Consider the following 21745-nt stretch of genomic DNA (forward strand, 5'->3'; position numbering starts at 1 on the left):
GTTTATAATATCACAAAAAATAACATTTTTAGCGTTTCAGTTTGTGACATATATATATATATATATATATATATATATATGTATTTTTATTTTTTTTTTTTTAAATAAACGCTTCATGTTGAAGGGAAGCGATAGTCGTCCGCTCGCAGCCAATCACAGCACTCCGTCCTGATCGCCCACCTACAAGCCAGATGAACAGGATTGGTAGCCAATCACAGCGCAAGTCAAAACCATAAAGTCGGGAGTTGCGGAAGAGTGGCGTGGGCATCTACCAACCGGCTATGCTCAGCATGAGCCGGTAGCCAATCAGAGTCCGGAGCTGGACCGATAGCTTCGTTTCACTTGAATTCCATTGCCGTCCATTAAAAGAGCCGAGTCCCAGCGTTAAAGAGGCGCTTTGGCGCAGAGAAGAAACGCGGTTCCGATCGTTTTGGATCGCTTTGTGGATTTTTTTTGTGTAAAAGGATCGCTGTCGGTTTGTTGCACGGATGAATTTCAGACCCATGTGCACCGCGTGGAGCTGGAGCGGTTAGTGGAGAATAAGAATAATAACAGTGGCAGTAAGTGTGGCTGTGATATCACAGAAACGTCGGTTCGGTTCGGATGTGTTTATGTGTTTTATGGGATGAGTCCGGCCGGCTGCTCCCACCTGAACAGCTTTAAGGTGGAGAACTGGAGGCAGAACCTTAGAGTCATTTACCAGTGCTTTGTATGGAGCGGATCCGCTGAAACCAGGAAACACAAGGTAAACACAGCTAAATACAACAAAACTGTCTCCCTTATATCTCTCTCATGGCTCACAGAGATCTCCCTGATATCTCTCTCAGAGCTCACTCATATCTCACTAATATCATTCTCATATCTCACTGAAACCTCTCTCAAATCTGACTATGTCTACTCCTTTATATTTTATCTATGTCATACCCCCCATTTCTCTCTTATATCTCCCTGATATCTCTCTACTACCGCCCTCATTTGTTCCCCATATCTCACTGATATCTCACACATACGTCACAAACGTCTCTACCATATCTGTCTCGTATCTTTTTAATATCTCCTATATATCTCTTTCGTACCCCCATAACTCTTTCATATCTCACTAATATGTCACAAATGTCTCTGCCATCTCTTTTTCTCTCTCTCTCTCTCTCTCATATCTCCCTGATATCTCTGTATGACCTGCTATTAAAGTGGTGCAGTGCCCACTTCTCTCCTGAGACAGATTCCCTCCTCTGGGAGGTCAGTACTGACCCATTCTTCAGGTTTCACTATCAGCATCAAGCCCAATGTTTTAATGTGGATCAGCGCAGGTACAGCTCAGCGCTCAATGTTTTGAAAGCTGATCAGGTTTGGTTTTGAAAATATCCAAGATTGGATCATCTGTGTGGATTGATACTCAAGCCTTTTGTTACAGTAGTTATTACCGGAGTATTCCTGTGGTGTTTGTGTTGAGTAATGTTCCTGTAATATTTCCATGTATACCTTTTTAGTATTTGAAGTATTACTCCAGTAGTATTCCCATTGTTTTCCTGTAGTATTCCTGTGCAATTCCCATAATATTCCGGTGGTACTACACTAATATTCCAGTATTATTTCCACTGTATTCCTGAACAATTCCCATAGTATTTCAGTAATATTCCCATTGTTTTCCTATAGTGTTCCTGTACAATTCCCATGGTGTCTCTGTGTTACTACATTAGTATTTCAATAATATTCCCACTGTATTCCAGTACAATTCCAACAATATTTATGTGGTACTACACAAGTATTTCCGTAGTATTCCCATTGTTTTCCTGTTGTATTCCTGTACAATTCCCATAGTATTCCAGTAGTATTCCTGTAATTTTCCTAAAGAATTACAGTAATATTCACATTGCATTAGTATTGAATTCCCCTAGTACTCGTGTGTGTGTGTGTGTGTGTGAGGTGTACACTCTGTGTGTGAATGTGTGTGTGTGGTCTCGTTCTCTTGGCATAAGTACGTCTCTGCCGGAGACATTCTGCGGCGGCGTTCTCGTTGCTGTGGAGACCAGCATTAACTCAGAGGGACAGAGCGAAGAGGAAGTGGAGGAGTGACGGAGGAAGAGGGACAGAGAAGATGGACACTGCCGGGCGTCCCTGAGGACACGAGAGAGAGAGTCCTATCCCTCTTTAAATGTCCTCAGGCTTCAGTTATCTAGAACCTTCACTGAGGGTCTTTGTTGTAAAGGGGTATCCCACTGATTACTTTTAATCTTCCACGTCACATGATGGTTGAGGTGTAAAGACAGTGACGGAGAGTGTTTTGGTTCTAGACAGAGTTCTAGAGTCAGATTCGTGGATAGTGATGGTGAATGGAACCAGACGTCCTCCTCAGAAAGATTTACTCTTAATGTCACTGTTCACTAACATCTCTTTATTAGCTGTGTGTGTGTGTGTGTTTGTGTGTGTGTGTGTGTGTGTGTGTGTGTGTGTGTCAGCCTCTCATAAATAATTCACTCCCATTCCAGCCCTCAGACATGTTTCATTTTCCACCTTTTGTTTCCATACGAGCCGCACCCCCCCAACCCCCCAGACACAGCTGTGTCCGTGCCAGACCCCCCCCCCCCCCAAAGCGAGGTTGCTGTGTCCTGGAAGGCTTTAGTATCTCTGAGCTTCCAGGGAAACGACCCAGGGGTTCAGGAAGAGGGATGAGGGAGAGAGCTGAGACTCTGTGGAGGCTGTTCCCAGAGTTATTTAGTAATTCTCCTTTCCCTCTCTTCATACTGCTCCAAACACTCCAAAAGATGCGGGAGGAATGGAGGAGAGGAGGAAAAGAGAGGAGAGAAAAGAAGAGAAGGGTTTAGGAGACTAAATGAGATAGGAAGAGAGCAAGGACATGGAGAGAAACAGAGGAGGCCTACTGTCGACGATGATGATGTTGTAGGATCTGGCTCCTGATTGGACGTTTGGGTACAAGGTTCATTTTTTAACATCTTTGCAGTTTTATGAACCAATTTTGCCCTTTAAGATATCCGTGAGATATGCAAATTAGCCCTGTTTTGATTGGCTGTTGTGTACTGTGCTTCATTGGATGGGTATATATTATAATACCTGATTTTACATGTATTCTATACCATATATAATGTAATATGTGATATTACAGTGTGTGTGTGTGTGTGTGTGTTTGTCTTTACTGTGCTTGTGTTACCCCAGGCCTGTTTCTCCTAGAGTCTCAGATCAAATTACTACAACAATGAAGAAAAAAAAAACAAGAGGAAAAACAATACGTTTCCTGCTCTCCACCCTCAGCTCTGTAATAAAACCCTCACATCCCTGCATCCTTCTCTCTCTTTCTCTTTCACTCTTTGTCTTTTCTAGGTGTGTAACGATGCCTCATGATACTGTGATGCTGCTGAACAGAACTGTGATAATGAGCATCATGAAAAGAGACATTCAGTTTCATTCTCCGTCTACCCCCCCCCCAACACACTCACTCTCTCTCTCTCTCTCTCTCTCTCTCTCTCTCTCTCTCTCTCTCTCTCTCTCTCAGGCGAAATCATGTATATGTCACATGTGTGGAGCTCATCTAAACCGACTGCACTCCTGCCTCCACTGCGTTTTCTTCGGCTGCTTCACAAAGAAACACATCCACGAGCACGCCAAGACCAAGAGACACAACCTAGGTAACACACACACACACACACACACACACCTCCATAAAAATACAGCCATGAGGAGCAAAGGGAGAGTTGGTCTCAGCCTGAATCAGAGCGTCCCGTCTCCTCCGGCTCTCTCCTGATTTCGGGACCAATGCTGATTTCCATTTAAACTCGGCTGGTTTAAGTAGGAAATTTCAACTGGAACGCCACACAAGTCAGATTTCCTGCTCGGAAAGTTGGGATAACCTCACCAACGAGGAGTTCGGAGTCAAAAGATGACTGGCTGCTTATCGGCAGTTTATTAGCGCCTCTCTCCGTTTGTGTCTCGGTAAATCAGGAGCCACAAGCCTAAAACACACTTTTACCCAGTTCTGGACAGAGTTCACAGTCCGGGAGAGTGGTTCCCGAGCCTGTGATTATCTCCTCTCCTGCAGAGAAGGATAAGAGGGTAATTACAGAGCGAGGGGGTGTAATAACTGCTCTGTTTGTTTGTTTACTTTGTTAATGTAATTGGGATTTGTTCGATTTTCATTAACAGTGTAGAGTTAAGAGGTTTGATCAGTGTTGGTCCAGTTTAAGGAGCTGTTGGAGTTGGAGACTCTGTGTGACGTTGGTTCACGGCGCTCATGTGTTGGCTGTCACTGGGAGCATGGAGAGTTATTGATATGGAGTTTTTAAAGTAACAGTAGTTAATATTTTTACCTTAAAATCACAGCTTCAAAATCATTGCGATGCGGCACTGAGCTGTAAAAGCAAGAGTAGAGCCTCTGTCGCTGCTACTCAGGGCTCAGCACTGCAGAACCTGCACTGTGTATCTTCTGGAGGAGGGTAGGCAGATGGGTTGGGAGGCAGGAGAATATTAAGCACTGTAGAAGTGCAGCTGTAGTGATAGTCTCGGCATTGTTCAGGCTTCATCACAGAGTCTGGAGCAGTTCCTGTGTGACCCCTCCCATCCTCCATATGCCCCCCCACAGGACTGTGATTTAAGGTTTAATTAGGTTAGCTGTGAACAAGGGATGTTGGAGAAGGAGTACACACACTCTGAGTAATCTCCACAGGCCGAGAGAGTAGAGTAATTAAATGGTTTTAATCAAGACATCAGCGCGTCCCTCTCTTTCTGTGGCCTACTCATTTATATCCATCCCTCCGTATCCACTGTGTGGTGGGGTTGGTTCCAGGACACACCCCACCCAATCGATAACAGCCTATGGATGCTCATGAATGACTGGCCTGGATTTTTTTTGTTTTAGATCTGAATTTGAGTCTGAATGGCTGTGAATATTTCACCCAGTTGCTCATGCTCTCAAATGCTGTATCAATATAATTCAAACATAAACATGACATTCATTGTCTGTAACCCTTATCCAGTTGAGATGGGTCTGGAGCTTACCTTGAATCACGGGACACCCTGGAGGGGATGCCAGTCCATCACAGGGCGACACACACTCACACATTCACCCACACCTACAGACACTTTTGAGTCTCCAATCCACCTACCAACGTGTATTTTTAGAGCGTGGGAGGAAACCCATGCAGACACAGGGAGAACACGCTACACTCCTCACAGACAGTCACCCGGAGGAAACCCATGCGGACACAGGGAGAACACGCCACACTCCTCACAGACAGTCACCCGGAGCAGGACTCGAACCCAGAACCTCCAGGACCCTGGTATAAACAATTCAGATAAATGTACAGTAATTAAAGTATTTAGAGTATTTTGCAGCTCATCTTCAGACCCTGCCCCTCTTTCAGAACCATGGCTCCTCGACCTAGAACCGCTTAGAGAGCTTTGTTGGGAGAGTGTGCTGTTTTTTCTTTTATTATTATTATTAATTTTTTGCTTATTCTATTCTGTGGTTATTCTATTGTGTGGTTCATTCACAGTTGTCATCAGGCCTGATCTGCCTGAGCTTTTCCACTTTCTCTTGCTCCGTTTCCATGGTTACTTGAAGGCCTACGATATGAGAGAGGGAGAAAGAGAGATTCTCACTGTTTAAAAGTGTAAGATGATCTGAGAGTCAGTGAAGGTTTTTATTTTTTTATTTCTCTTTTCATCCTTCACTTATTTCATCATCATTGCCAGGGTGGAGATTTTCATTGATTTTATGCCCCAATAAATATTATCACTCTTTTCTTTTTTTGCAGCAGTCATGTTTACATTCACAGCGTATGAGTTTTGAGGTGAAATTTAACCTCTGTTTAGACCCGAGCGCTTATGAGCCACCAGTGGATGGTTTGGACCAATCACAATCAGCCAGTGCTCTTCCCAGACACTGGGAATGATGCAGCAGTTTATAGGTGTTTTGAAGTTCTGCTGTACACCTTGACGACTGCAGGAGGAATAGACTGCAAGAGGGCCCCTACAGGCCCCGTAAAATACACCCGGGGTACTGTGTAGACCTTCACATTAGCAGAATAAGACAGGGTCTCCACATCTGAGGGTTAATTCGCTGATATACTCTTTAATCATGGGCATGGGCATCTTTAATCACTCCTCACAGACAGTCACCCGGAGGAAGCCCACGCAGACACAGGGAGAACACACCACACCCCTCACAGACAGTCACCTGGAGGAAACCCACACAGACACAGGGAGAACACACCACACTCCTCACAGACAGTCATCCAGAGGAAACCCACACACACAGGGAGAACACACACACTCCTCACAGACAGACACCTGGAGGAAACCCACACACACAGGGAGAACATACACACTCCTCACAGACAGACACCTGGAGGAAACCCACACACACAGGGAGATCATACACACTCCTCACAGACAGACACCTGGAGGAAACCCACACACACAGGGAGAACACACACACTCCTCAGACAGTCACCTGGAGGAAACCCACACAGACACAGGGAGAACACACCACGCTCCTCACAGACAGTCACCCGGAGAGGGACTCAAACCCCACCCATATGCTGCTTATATAACACTTCTCTGTTTTTCTAACACCTCTCTCTCTCTCTCTCTCTCTCTCTCTCTCTCTCTCTCTCTCTCTCTCTCTCTCTCAGCTATAGACCTTTTGTACGGTGGAATATACTGCTTTGTGTGCCAAGACTACATATACGATAAAGACATGGAGCAGATTGCCAAAGAAGAACAAAGGAAAGCATGGAAATTGCAAGGTAATGTCTTTGGGAAAACCCTAATGCGGAGCTTTGGCTGGAATAATGTGGCTGTGGAACTGCTAAAGGCACAGAGGAGCGGTGTGTAGTTTTAAGCCACATCGAGCGCTTCAAAATGCCTGTTAATGTACGTTGTATTAAAAATCACAATTCTCATTTTATTCAACAAAATATAACATGATGTACGTCTTGAGCTGTGTCTTTGAAAGCACAGTTCGCTTCACTCTCTCAGGGTGGGTCAGAAGCCCTCCTCCTCCCCATCATATAAGCACAGCGCTGATATGACAGATCTGGGTGGGTTGCGTGCTCCTCCGGGGTGTTGAGCTGTCCAGCAATAGTTTGAAAAGAGCTAGTAGCTGACATCATGTCTCAGCGGAACTGTGTGGTTGCCTGCACCCTCTGCTACTCTCCAGTTGGTTTGCGTTGGAAACCATTTTAATGTATTTACTAAGCCCTTGTGTCTGTAAATGAATAAATAGTGTCTTGGTCCGGTATGCTAGGCTTTTTCTCTCTCTGCTCACGGCAGAGAAACAGCAGAGAGAAACGCCAAACTAAATATCTAAACCGAGATGAGGATGTTTCTCTATTCCTGCTCCATAGGGGGTAACACTGACTTATTTTTGCTGTTACAGTTAGATTACTTAAGGTGGAACTGACTCTAAATTCAGGAGAGCGCTAACTGCATGAAAGTAAACACAGAGCGAAAATGCTACAAAACCTAACAGCTCAAGTTACACATGAGTTTCTGTGGGAATTCAAACACTTACAATTTACAGCCATGTACCAACAACAGTAATATTTCTCCTTAAACACATCGTTCCACTTTAAAAGACACTGAGCTTCTGACCTAAACAAACCAAAGAGAACTGCAGTTCCCCATAGTCATAGACTCTCCCTTTAAAATAAGATTGAAAATTGGAATGGTTTTGATGAAAGTTTGATGATTTCACCATGTTTCAGGATTTGGGGAGAAATATTCCACGTGGGAACCAACCAAGAGAGAACTGGAGCTGCTCCGACACAATCCCAAGAGACGGAAAATCACTGCAAACTGCACCATAGGTTAGAGCCTCCATTTTCCAACATTCCCCTCACAGGACGCCGTAACAGAACCCCATTACAGAACCCTTTTACAGGATTCTTACAGGAACCCTTAGAGAAAACTCTTATAGGAATATGGGATTACTGGAAATGTGAAATATTTTATATAATATAGTCCTGCTACGATGGCACGTAAATAAGCTTCATCAGTGTTTTGCAAATGTATAAAATGTATTTTTAAGGTGTTCATTGGGTAAAATCTGTTTCTCCTCCCCCACACCTCTCCCTCTCTCTCTATCTCTCTCTCTCAGGTCTGAGGGGTTTGATAAACCTGGGGAACACATGTTTTATGAACTGTATCGTCCAGGCTCTGACCCACACTCCTTTGCTGAGGGACTTCTTCCTGTCCGACAGACACAAGTGTGAGATGCAGGCAAACTCCTGCCTGGTGTGTGAGATGTCCCAGCTCTTTCAGGAGGTAAGGGCTGACTTGGTCCAAACAGCTGAAATGGTCAGATGCTTCAAATGAGTTTCACTGCTCAAATCTGTAGCTTGAATTCTAAAACATCTCTGCTTTAAACACAAAAACACTTGGCTGTTAGTTTGGAGCTCATTTGCTCAGAGCTATTTAGCAGTCTGCAGCTTCTCCACAAAAGGGCGCTATTAGGTTGAACATCACAAAAAATAAATTTTCAAATTTACACCAGATTCCTGTGTCAATTTGTTGTTACTGTGATGTTATCACATATCTAATGTAGGTTATCTCTCTCTCAGTTTTACTCGGGCCATCGTTCCCCCCACATTCCTTTTCGGCTGCTGCACCTGGTGTGGACGCATGCGCGACATTTGGCAGGTTATGAGCAGCAGGACGCTCATGAATTTCTCATCGCTGCTCTGGATGTGCTCCACCGCCACTGTAAAGGTAGAGCTGCCTACATAGAGCCATTTGGGCCTTGATCTGAGCCCAGGGGTGTCCCAAACATTTTTCAAAGGGACTGAACTGGGTCATATTCTTAAGAAAATGTATTTATATTCTCTCTTTCCAAGTATATCATTCATAGATTTTTCATAACGGTGTATTCAAAATTTAAACAAACACTCATTTACAAAACAGTTTCAATTTATTAACTACTAAATTTCATTTTAGGAGATCAAGAGTGTAAAATCCAACATTTTACAGCAGCCGTCATCAAATGTCATTCTGTGCATTACTTTGTTGGCTCAGAGAAATGAATGGTGTTTTTAGTTTAACTGAGTTCACTAACATGGTGTTGCTGTGTCCTATACATTAGCGCACTGCTGCTACCTTCAGGTGAAATAAAAAAAACTGCCAAGTGCCAGCAGGTCACTAATGATTCTTAAAAGTGAGGCCAGTTAACATATTACGGTGGGCCACATATGACCCGGGGCCCTGCCTTAGAGCCTTTTTATCTTAGAGCTGTTACCACAGAGCCTTTAGCATTGAGCTGTTCCATAGAGCCTTAACCATAGAGCTATTATCATTTTTCCCAATAGCATAGAGCTATTTTCAAATAGCTGTTAGCAAGGAGCTATTATCAAATAGCCATTACTGTAGAGCTATTATCATATAGCTGGTTAACATAAAGCTATTTTCAAATAGCTGTTAGCATAGAGCTATTATCAAGTAGTGAGTTAATATAGAGCTATTTTCAAATAGCTGTTAGCATAGAGCTGTTATCAAATAGCAGGTTAACATAGAGCTATTTTCAAATAGCTGTTAGCATAGAGCTATTTTCATAGAGCAGTAAATGTGCTGCTGGATAGAGCCATTACTATAGAGCTGTTAACATTGATCCATAAAGCATAAAGCCACTGCATATCTTGATACACATAGGTCTATGTGATTAAGGGTCTCTGTCTCTCACTCTGTCCCTCCCTCCCGTGTGTGTGTGTTCTGATCTCCACTAAGGAGATGATAATGGGAAAAAGGCCAACAATCCCAACCACTGCAACTGCATCATCGACCAGATCTTCACAGGAGGTCTGCAGTCCGACGTCACCTGCCAAGTCTGCCAGTAAGACTCCACTCTGATACACACTGGACATGGCTACATTAGGCTCATGTGCAGCTGCTTCAGGGCGTAGCTGATCATTAATCAGTGACAGCGAGAGAGGTAGAGGCACACAAAGAGAAAGCAGTAATCTCTTCTCTATTTTAGTTTATTAGAAGTCTTAAAGACATTCAATCGTGTGTGTGTTGATGCACGTACAAAGGGACCTACTTCATTCACAGTAGTGAAATAGGAGCAGGAATCAATAGTGCTTTAGTTTTCAGCTGAAATATGAAGTATGAAATATTCAGTGGTGTAATATAATGCTGTATCTCTGTCAGCACCCCAGCGTTACACTGCAGTTTAAACTCTGGTGCCATCTCGTGGTCAAATGGTGACAACATATTCTAAAAATCGCTCTATAATCCTCTGAGGGAGCTGTAAACGCAGTGAAGGTCAGTGTTTCAGTGGGAGTCAGAGCAGTGGACAGTGGAGATGAACAGAACCAGACGTCCTCCTCAGAAAGCTTCTCACAGAAAGAAACGAGGATGGATTTCCTCTTTAATCCTGAGAGTGTCTTCATAGAGGTTCATCACTCATGTTCTAGAATTAATGTTTTCTCTCTTGTCTCTTTTACAGCGGTGTCTCCACAACCATAGACCCGTTCTGGGACATCAGCTTGGACCTGCCCGGTTCCTCGACTCCCTTCTGGCCGCTGAGCCCCGGTTCTGATGTTAACGTCATTAACGGAGAGAGCCACAGCTCCGGAGCAACCACACTCACGGACTGTTTACGCAGGTACACACTCTTCCCCTGGAGCTCTGTTAGGGCGTAGCTTGGCCCGGTTACCTGCACCGTCCAGTGTCAGGTCGTTCCCACTCGCCACTGACCTGCGCAGCGCAGGGATTTTCTGAAGAGTTTTACTTTCAACAAGAACACTGTCCCTCAGCAGTGGACCCTGTGTGTGACCCAGGTTCTGTTGGTCCACGGAGAACGCTGCAGGTATCATTAACACTCTGTGCTTCTGCAGATTCACTCGACCCGAGCACTTGGGGAGCAGTGCCAAGATCAAATGCAGCGGTTGCCATAGTTACCAGGAATCCACCAAACAGCTGACTATGAAGAGGCTTCCCATCGTGGCCTGTTTCCACCTGAAGGTGTGTGTGTGTGTGTGTGTGTGTGTGTGTGGTTTTTCCTCAGTATTACAGAGCTGACATTCTCTCTCTCTCTCCTTTGTCTCTCTTTTTGTCTCTCTCTCTCTCTCTCTCTCTCTCTCTCTCTCTCTCTCTCTCTCTCTCTCTCTGTCTTTGTGTCTGTCTCTCTCTCTCTTTTGCTGCAGAGGTTTGAACACTCGGCGAAGCTCCGGCGGAAGATCACAACCTACGTTTCCTTTCCTTTAGAGTTGGACATGACTCCCTTTATGGCGTCCAGGTGAGTGACTTGCACACAACTCCTGTCTCTCTCTCTCTCTCTCTGTGTCTGTCGCGCTCTCTCTCTCTCTCCCTGTTTCTCTCTCTGTGTAACAGCCACAGCAATAAAACAAAGCATTATATATGAAGTATATATTTGTAAGTTCAGTTGAATAAGCTCTGCCTGTGTAGAGTGAAAGGTGTGTGTTGAGAGAATACAGTGATGATGTGTGTGTGTGATTACAGTAAAGAGAGCCGGATGAATGGACAGTACCAGCAGGCGGGGGACACCTTAAACAACGATAACAAGTAAGTCATTTATCACATGTGCGCAGATCTGCAGTGCGTCATTAAACCAGTACAGCATCTGTAGAAAAACGAAATGGGATGCTTTGGAGCAGCTGCACATGAGCCTAAGCTCACCATGCTGCATGCTAAGCGTGGATTAGTGGGGTCAGAAGCTCCCCAGCACTGGCCTCTAGAGCAGTGATGCTGTGTGTGGAGTCATGGGGCCTGACCTGGGGCTGGTTACATTTTGGTTTACTGTAGTTACTGTTTGATTAAATACAGTGTGTTTTAGTTATTGTCTTAATAAGCTTAGTCCCCTCTGGGGTTTGCTGAATGTGTGTGTCTGCGTTTGCAGGTATTCTCTGTTTGCAGTGGTGAATCACCAGGGCACGCTGGAGAGCGGACACTACACCACCTTCATCCGCCAGCACAAGGACCAATGGTTTAAATGTGACGATGCCATCATCACTAAGGCCAGCATTAAAGACGTGCTGGACAGTGAGGGGTAAGACTCATCTCTGCGCGGCGCAGAAACTGTTCATTATTAGTCTGTGACCACTTTCTCACGTGAAACTTTTAAACCTCAATCCAAAGGTGTGTTCCGCTGTGGAAATGCATCAGGTGTCGTTTCCCACCCCGTCTCTCACGGGAATAGTGGGCTTTGTTGTTGTTTGGGACTGAACACAGCTCCGTCATCAGTTCAGACAGATCAGTAGAGTTTGTTCCTTCCTTTGTTTAGCGCCCAGCTCTCGCTGAATTCTTTCGTCGGCCACCGATCCAAGGAGCGTTTGAACCTCTACAAAAGACCACAGTGTAATTTTACAAGCTACCGTCGTGAGTCGGATAAAAACAAACGTGATCTCTGCTGCAGCTGGAGATTTTACAGATGGAGAGTTGGTGCTGGATGTCTGTGTTGCATGGCGTAGAGTGACAACTCTCTTTGGACAATCAGCACTCTGCAAGGTTTACACGCCACGGTTTCTACTTGTCTCGCTCTGAACCACGAGAGAACAGCCACTAAACAAGAACCCACTTCCAAAACCTGGACCTGATTTACCTGGTGGTGGAGGAGACACCAGTAGAGTCCAGTAGGGACCCTGTAGTGGAAAAGCACTGTAAATAAGCACTTCACAAATATCTCGAGTCCAATCAGATCACTGTCAGAAATCTCATATGTGTAATGTCATTATTACGGTTATTGTTACTGCCTTTGTTTTAATTCTTCTTCTTCTTCTTTGCAGGTACCTGCTGTTTTATCATAAACAGTTCCTCGAATATGAATAACGTCTGAAAACAGATTTGAAGTCGAACGTTTTAGAGACGGACCCAGAGAGTGAAGAGGCTGGAAAAATGAAAAAGAGAAGCAAGTGGTGCCTCACAAACAGAGAACCAATAAACATTAATCCCTTATCTAAAGAATTAAAAAGAGAAGGAGAACACACTCATTCAGAGCTGATGACTGAATCCATCTGAGCCCCTCCCCACAGACAGACAGAGAGAGAGGGACAAGGACGAGAGTCCTCCACTCTTTATGATTTTCCTCTCTGTGGACGAGGGGAGGGCACTCTGTTTTGTTTTCACTCATTTTCCACTCGGTTGTTTAGTTTTCCGGTCCAGTCTGTGGTCCCTTTGTCCTCCTGACCTCCAAATGACCAAACATTTCAAGAATCACAGATAACCAGGGAAGAAACCCCTTTATTTTTCTTTTCTTTCCTTCTTTTCACAGTTTTTTTTGGAGTCTGATGCACGTGGAAGAGAACGGAAGGAGACTGCGGTGTTAAATGTGATGATTTTCGATAGTTTTTTGTTTCTGAATGATCTGTGAACATGAGCTTTTAGATACTGTTACTGTATGAAGATGAATCCAGCTTGCGCATCTTTTTTCTGTCTTTTTCTGGGATGAGTGGAGCACGTGAAGGAGGTGGGGTTGAAGGGTGGCTTTTAAAAATCAGTCCTGCCTTTCCTCTGGCTCTCCTCACTCCATCCCTCTCTCATCCTTTCTTTCTGTTCTTGTTGTTTTAGGGCAGGGAAATATATCACGTGTAAATAGACATATATTTTTATAAGACATGGAATTCTCTTGTTTACGAAGCTTGCCCCGACTCGCCACACGAGCCCCATCTGTGTTATATTTATGATAAAGTGTCTCCGGTTTTTGTTAAAAGAAGACCTCCATGTATTTTTTTTTTCTTGTGAAATCCGCCGTAATCCTCCATGTGAAATATAAACACAGTGAAGGAGAGCGTTCTGCTTCTAGAGGAACTGCTGGAGTCAGATGGGTTTGATGGTGTTAGTGAATGGAACCAGCCATCCCGCTCTAAAAGCTTCTCACGGAAGGTTGGATCTGAGATTTAGGGCACTGTTAAGTTCCACAGTATTGTAAATCAAAATTTCCAGGGTGATGTTAAAGTGCTGGCATTTACCCACAATACACTGGGAATGTCTAGTGGATTATGCACAGTCCTGCATTAACTTAAAGGAACACTATGTAGTATATTTACCTTAAAATTACAACTTCAAAAATAACTGTGATGCTTAACTGACTTGTAACAAGGAGAATAGTATCTCTGTCGTTGGTACTCTGGGTTCAGCACTGCAGAAACTGCACTGTGTAAATTTTGGAGAGGGGTAGGATACCAAACATCCTCCCCAATGAGTTCAGTAAAGCGCTATAAAATTAATTACACTGTGGGGAGCCTCAAGAGCAAAAAAACCCAAATCTTACTTGGTGTTCCTTTAAAGTGCCTCAGTATACATTGACAGAGTGACTTTAGAGAAATCTAAACTTTAAAAAAATCCTACTGTAATTAATAGGTGGAATGCAACTCCATAGCATTCACCTAACAAGAAATTACAGTGCCCTAGCAACCACCTGGAACACTATAATAAGAGCTTATCGGCTTTTTAGTGACATCCTAACAAGTGAATTACCACCTTCTCAGTGCCTGGGTAAAACATGTAGATTTGAGTTCTCCACTCCTTTTTCTAAGTTCTCGAAACAGGTGGAGGTCTCTGCTGGAGGTGGAGAGGAAATAAAACACTAGTGCTCTGTCTGAAATGGCTCCCTATTAATTATTCTCCATATTACTCATTATACAGTGCAATATTATAGGGAACTAAGTTCAGGAGGGTAGTGAACACTCTCGGACACTAACTCATGCAGGTTTTTACCAAACAATGCCATGCATTATGGGTATCTGCAAGTGTCAGCTAGTGTACATGGGTTGTACAATAAATTTGTGGTGCATTGTGGGATTGTTTAAGTGCACTAGGTTTTCGGACACTCGTACAAAATGGCGTAACCCAAAAATACTGCACTATACAGTGAATAGGGCGCAGTTTCGGACACAGCTTAAGTGTGTGTTGGAGACGTTGAGATGCTTGGTTCCATTCGCCACCATTGAAAAGAATTGAGACTCCACAAGCTTCTGTATTAAACCCTCTCCATCACTGTGTTTACAGCTCACACACAGGATTATGGGGGATTTGGGGAAAAAGGGTGGAGTTGTCCTTTAGGAAACACAGCTGTGTTGGATTTTGCTCTCACTGTCTTTGTCTTTTCTTTCGGAGAAGTGAGCGTTTGTTGGTGAATTGTTTGGTCGTGGAAAGCGTCTCGTGTTTTGCGTGTGATGCATTATGAGTAGAGAATGCATGGCTGGACTGAACAGTGTTACTGCGGGCACTCTGTTTCTGTGTGTGTGTGTGTGTGCGTGTGCGTGTGTGTACTGAATCAGTACTTAACCTCGGCATGCTGTCTAAACTGGATTCTAAAAGATGTTGGTGGGAGGAGTGGATTTTTATAAATGTTAATGATGTATGTATGTATGTATGTATAGTATGTATGTATGTATCATATGTATGTATGTAAAAGAAATCAATGAAAACTGACAAAAAAACAAAAACAAACAAACCTCATTTTGTTTTTCATGAGAAATTTTAGTCATTAGCCACCTTCCACACACACACACTTTCAACATTGCCTGGTGTTCTCTGAAAATACACCTTGTTTTCCTCCACAGTCAAGCGAAGGTGAACTTCAAGCATGAAGCAATAAAGCAAGAGTATGTAGTATTTTACTTTAAAATTGTGATCCTCCACTGAGCTGTAACAGGGAGAATAGATCCTCAGTCGTTGCTACTCTAAGCCCAGCACCATAGAAACTACACTATGTAACTTCTGGGGGAGGGTAGGAAACCACCCCTCTCCCCCCTTTCATTTCAGGATTGCATGAATTAGTCTGAAAATGTAAAAAAACAAACAGTAAAAAATGGTCCAGCTGACTTACACTAAATTTTCTAGAAGATACTAACTATGGTGTATAGTCTAGTAAACTAGTGTAAATGTAAATATATTTCCATTTGGTTGCTATGGAAGCCAAGTTGGTTGCTAGGTGGTAGCTGTGGTATGGGGGTTGCTAGGTGTTGTTGGTATGATATTCCAAGTGTTGCTGTGTTGTTGTTGCTAAATGGTAGCTGACGTGTTGCGTGACAACCCGGTCTCCCACCTATTCGTGATATAGTCACATATATAGGGGACTGCAATTTGTGAAATAGTCGCATATTTTTGACATTTTATGCGACAATATCACGATCATAAGTGTATGGGTAATTACCATACAAACACTATGCGACAGTAACACGAAAACTCTTCCTCATTAAGGCGTCATTACTCATAGAAAAAGGCATAATGCGAATTACATAACATAGGTTCTTATTCCAACAAAGGCATACATTATTTTATTATAATATTTCTCCTAAGCAATGCTTATTATTGGTGTCCTACTTTAGCTTTAACTCTAACGAGAACATTTCTTTCACTTAACGTTATTTTGACTAATTTTCAAATGGTTAATATTGCAAAGGATATTTCTCTAGCTCTTATTTGCTTCGAGCAAATTTGCTTTAGCAAATAATGAATTAGTAACGTTATATTTTCCGTAAATAAAACAAGACCGTGGTATTAACGGATGGTAATGACGCCTTAATGAGGAGTTTTCGTGTTACTGTCGCATAACACGGCGCACGGATATGACGGTTTGTATGGTAATTACCTATTCACTTATGATCGTGATATTGTCGCATAAAATATCGAAATATGCCACTGAGCTCTAATAAGGTGAATAGAGCCTCTGTTGTTGCTAATCAACAGATTAGCTTGTCACTGCACAAATTCACCTTTAGGAGGAGGATAGGAAACCACCCTATCCCTTCTCCCCTCACTTTTGATTACAGACAGTGCTGTAAAATTGAATTATACTCTTCAACTGTGGAGAAAACCGAGGAGCAAAAATAAAAATCTTACCTAGTGCTGCTTTAATGTATTTTTTTTATCTGGCTGCTAGTGTTTTACTAGGTTTCGAGATACTGATTTTAAAAAGAAAACATTACAGTGTTGTTTCCAATAATGAAACAGAGTTTTATTCATTTTATTTCAGTCAAAATCACCTTTAGGTACAAGTTCGGGAGATTTTTCTGAAAAGATTAGAATATGTAAAATACCCACACGAGGAAGAGGCAAGTCAAAGGAAACAAAATAACCAAAACAAACAAACACAGTTTCTAAAACTAGAGTTATGATTAAAAGACAGAGGTCTGACTGTAGCCTACCTGTTGCTCTGCATAGTTTATTTTTTTTAGCCATCTTTCACCCAGTTCTACAGTGGTCAGGACCCCCGCACACAGGGTTTAAAAACTCCAGCAGCACTGCTGTGTCACTGCAGCGCTGAGAATGATCCACCACCACATCACACCTGCTCTGTGGAGGTCCTGAGCGCTGAAGAACAGTGGGAAAGGGGGTAATGAAGTATGCAGAGCCACATAAGGGTTTCACACAGTTTGAATGTATTTGAACACCCTGTTTACAATTTTAAAGGAAAAACAGATATAAAAGAGGTATACGAGTGTAAAGGTTCACTGAGTGAGGCAGGAGGGGCAGGAGATGATTGTGAACAGCTGGGCAGACCATGTTGTTGTTTCCTGGTCTCGCAGGGCGTGAGCTAATGCCACTGAAACCAGCTTCTCCTCAGGATACAGAAACTCACCTCGTCTGCGGCTGCCGCCTACGACGGCTGCACGTGTTTCAGTTCCTCTCGTCAGAAAACTCGCGGTCTGAACAGACGCCATTCTCAGGGTTGAAACTTTCAGCCACAGAGAGCGCGAAGGAACAGAGCATTCAGCAATTTTTACAAACTCACACCATCAGCAGCTGTGTTCATGAAGGTGGGGATGATGAAGATCAGTGATTGAGTTGATGAAAGAGTTAATAATGAGTTCATAATGACGACAATGATGGTAAATATGGTGGATGGATAATTATGGATACTGATTGTGATGATGAAGATGGTGATGATGAGGAGGACGATGAAGATGACAGCTCCCTCTCTCACATGCTGGTTTGTGCAGGCGAGCAGATGATTCTCAGGGTGTCGTCTCGTTGGTTACCCTGGTTAAGGGGGAGGCTGTTGCCGTTGCAGTGGTGTTGGTTTGCGCTGATGCACTGAGGGACAGCTTGTTGGTAGAGAAGGTGTAGTGCCTCCTGCTGCTCGCTGAAGCAGTGTACGCAGGTTTCTGTGGCTCTGGCTCTGTCTGATGACACTTTGGCTTTAGCCTCCGCCATGAGACGATCTGAAACAAACAGCTCTTTAGAAATCTGATAATGAGAGGAAACATGAGTCACACAGTAAATTTTACTCCTCATTGCTCACAAGCAGCTCAATTACACACGCTTACACGCAAACACACACACCAAACCGTGTCCTAGCTTAATTAAAAACATCAAAACTGGCTTCAGTTCCATCCACAGACTGCCCACTAGGGGGCGTTATATTAACCACCACACCATATTGTCAGCTTAAAAAGTGTTTTCTCGAAAGCAAGTCTGTCATAACTTAAAAGAGCTCTCACCTTTAGACACCTGTCTGTGTGTGACAGTCTGCCTCTGGTCCTTCTCCCGCCCGTCTCCCTGTCCTCTCGCCCTCCATAGCAGAAACATTAGGGCCACCAGGGTTGAGCCCAGCAGCAGCACAAAGCACAGACCCAGCAGAGAGAACACCAGCGCTTCGGAGTAGCACTGATCTCTGGGCACTGGGCTTCGTCCGCTGTCAAACAGCTGAGGCGTCGAGACTAGTCCAGGCCTCGGAGTCACAGCTGCGTAGAAGTCAGACTCAGTATAGAACATGCAGAACTGGATATTTAACTGGGAACAAGCTGTCAACTTTCCCGTTATGTCCAACAAAATAAAGAAAACCACTACAGTCTATTAAAATATGCAGAGGCGAGGTCTATACGGTGGCCTGGACAGTCATAATAAATCAACTTTGTGAAGCAAACAGAGCCTAAATACATTAAAACAACACTAGGTAAGATTTTATATTTTTGTTCATGAGCCCCCCCTAGAGTGTCAAAGTGTAATTCATATTTACAGCACTGGGATTGAGAAGAGGGAGGGGTGGTTTCCTGTCCTCCTCCAAAAGTTACATAGTGCAGTTTCTACAGTCCTGAGTCTGGAGTAGCAATGACAGAGGCTCTATTCTCCCTGTTACAGCTCGACATTGCAGTGATCTTGAAGCTGAAATTTTAAGGTAAATATACAACCTAGTGTTGCTTTAATGTAACGGTCAGTGTCAGTCTGCTGAGGGCTGTTTTATTTTGTTTGGACTCTCTGGGCCACCGTATTTCTCTGTAGAGGACTTATAGATTCACTTATTTCTCTCACAGGGCGCTAGTGTTTAAGGGTGAAAGTGTGAATTTGGGACACAGCCGGTGTGAACTCACTTGGACAATCTCGTGAGCACTCGGGAGGGTGGTGTCCACATAGGTCTGAACACGTCAAACATTTCTTCAGCAGCCTGTCATAAAACTGCCCAGAAACAGTGTTACAGCCAAAAGCCACTGTAAATATAATCATACACACATTTTATTAGGGGTTCAGATAAGTTTTTAATATTTGTTTTTATGGAAGGTATAACTGAAATTTAAAAAATAAAATATTTTCCTGCTTTTTTATCATTTTATGCTAATTGTTGTGTTGTATTAAAAATGACCAATGATAGCAAATTTGTTAATTTGATAGTAAATTTTTTTATTCAACAAAATATACCCTAAAAATAAAGCAGTGTGAAAACGACGATGCATTCGTTCTGAGCTCCATCAGGAAAAAGCTGCAGAAGACTGTGATGGACATAATTTTGTGTCCAAACACACAAGTGAGTGTGGGTTTAGGTGATTTAAAGAATTCCAAGATTTCAAATGTAGCGTATTAATACAGAGTGAGTCAAAATACGCAGGACACCCTTTTACCTGAATACCCCAGTGAGTTTTGGTGGAGGGGGCTATGTCCCAATCGTACATCCCCATCCTAATCTCCCTTCCCAAGGACACTGGGCTGCTGACGTCACGCCTGATTAAAACACGACTTACTCCTCGCTGTCAATAAGCTCTGCAAACCAGCCCATGGTCCTCTGAATGCTCTCAGGGCATTAAATACTTTATTTCTGTGCAATAACCTGGTTAAAATAAGCACATACAGTGCGATATTTGCTCAAAGCCTAGGACTTTTACATATGGGGAGGAAAACAAATTGGAGTCTGGGGTGCACAATTAGACGCTATTGTTTTTAAGTGTTTTATCAGTGTTATTTATTGTCGACAGTCCTCTGAATGAGTTCTGTGTTAAATACTTCACTTCTATGTCAAAAGCAGTTACAATTGTTCAGCTTTACATTTGACTAATTTTGTTGCATTTAATTAGAAATATATTAATTATGTGGAATTAGCTGGAATAGGTACATTTCATCCTATCACATAGCGACATCAACCACAGGAAACCAGGGGCAGTAGATTGGATCAAGAATTTTGTTTAAAACTATTTTAATATCCTGTGTGCATTAATATCCTCCATTCCGGACTGAAGTTAGTGTAAAGAGATTTTATACCCATTTATTTTTGAAGCAAAACACTCACAGGATTTTCTAGAGTTTAAATGATGCAGAAACTGAAATCATCCACAAGATTAAAACCAGGGGCATGTGCAATGCTCAGCACTGATCGAATGTACATTTGTGTTTAAAACACCTCAGAAACTCACCACAGACGTCAGCACAGCGAGCGGGACGATCCGGTTTATCACACACCATCTCACACGACAGGCACTGTCTCACCAGACTGTCCCAGTAGGTCCCGCTCCGACAGGGCTGGAACATGGCTCCTCACCACACACACACACAGCCCTGTACAGAACTACACAGACATACACACATTTATACACACACACACCAACACCTAAACAAATCTAAAGTAAAAATGTTAAATAGTAAAAGTGTTATGAACAGTACTCAGTAGCGTATGATAAGTGTTTTATAGTGAATACAGAGGTCAGTATTCAGGAGCTACTGTTTAATGTTCAGTAATCTGAGTGGAAGTCACAGTCCAGGGTGCAGTACCTGAATGCTGGTTTTCAGGGGTCAGTAGTCAGTACTGGAGTTTTGAAAAATATCAAAATTTAGAGATGATAAAGTTCAATCATTTGAAACTGGTGATTAGATATTTGTAATGAATCACTACATTCATACTCCCCGAGAGTAACACACACACACACACACACACACACACACACACACACACACACACACACACACACACAGGGAGAAACAGAAAAGTGTAAAGCATCTCACTTACCTTAGTTAGGCATCCACACGAGGATTAGGGCAGGATTCTGAGCCAGTGTAGAGCGTGTGGAGAGTGTTTAGATTGTGAAGTGTATATTAAATGTATATTGCGTAAGTAGAGTGAATGTGAGTGTGTGTGTGTGTATGTTCTGCTGAGCTCTGGGTTCGTTTCCAGGAGCCTCCTCATTTGAATAAGGCCTCAGTCTCTTGGGACGCTCTTTACACTTCACTCTTACGACACAGATTTCACAGAAACATGACTCTGAATTCTGAATCAGGGTCAGTCATCAGTGTTCAGTATTTAATATTCAACCTTCAGTACTCAGTGACAAATATTCACTTTTCTGTGTTTAGAAGGCAGCATTCAGTATTTAGTTTTCAGCAGGCAGTGTTTAGTAGTGTGTTCTACAGCATAATATTTAGTTTACCATTTTCAGTAGTACACATTCAGTATTCAGTATTAAGAGCTTTGTAATTAATCTTCAGGAGTACTCAACAGTCAGTATTTCATTCATTCATTCATTATCTGTAACCGCTTATCCAGTTCAGGGTCGTGGTGGGTCCAGTGCCT

The 21745-nt window shown here is 43.1% G+C and overlaps 2 protein-coding genes across 3 annotated transcripts; one reads left to right on the forward strand and one right to left on the reverse strand.

Moving 5' to 3' along the window:
- The first annotated feature begins 278 nt into the window (after positions 1 to 278).
- Positions 279 to 15410, forward strand: usp22 (ubiquitin specific peptidase 22). Of its 2 annotated transcripts, none has more exons than XM_066665234.1 (13): positions 279 to 745; positions 3512 to 3644; positions 6648 to 6761; positions 7722 to 7823; positions 8114 to 8280; positions 8577 to 8724; positions 9733 to 9838; positions 10454 to 10612; positions 10845 to 10971; positions 11154 to 11245; positions 11470 to 11532; positions 11867 to 12016; positions 12753 to 15410. In XM_066665234.1, exons 1-13 carry the CDS (start codon positions 626 to 628, stop codon positions 12793 to 12795), a joined length of 1524 nt encoding a protein of 507 aa, XP_066521331.1. In that variant the 5' UTR covers positions 279 to 625; the 3' UTR covers positions 12796 to 15410. The 2 variants fall into 2 exon arrangements, with proteins under 2 accessions (XP_066521331.1, XP_066521332.1); XM_066665235.1 differs by having other exon boundaries at positions 9736 to 9838.
- A 1563-nt stretch (positions 15411 to 16973) lies between these two features.
- LOC136692855 (tumor necrosis factor receptor superfamily member 13B) lies at positions 16974 to 20709 on the reverse strand. The gene is made up of 4 exons (XM_066666564.1): positions 20595 to 20709; positions 19284 to 19400; positions 18414 to 18656; positions 16974 to 18134 (listed from the first exon to the last, which is right to left on the reverse strand). The coding sequence occupies exons 1-4, from the start codon at positions 20707 to 20709 to the stop codon at positions 17893 to 17895; spliced, it is 717 nt and encodes a 238-aa protein (XP_066522661.1). The 3' UTR covers positions 16974 to 17892.
- Between the last annotated feature and the right edge of the window lie 1036 nt (positions 20710 to 21745).

Source organism: Hoplias malabaricus, chromosome 3, assembly GCF_029633855.1.
Source record: "Hoplias malabaricus isolate fHopMal1 chromosome 3, fHopMal1.hap1, whole genome shotgun sequence".
Classification (NCBI taxonomy): domain Eukaryota; kingdom Metazoa; phylum Chordata; class Actinopteri; order Characiformes; family Erythrinidae; genus Hoplias; species Hoplias malabaricus.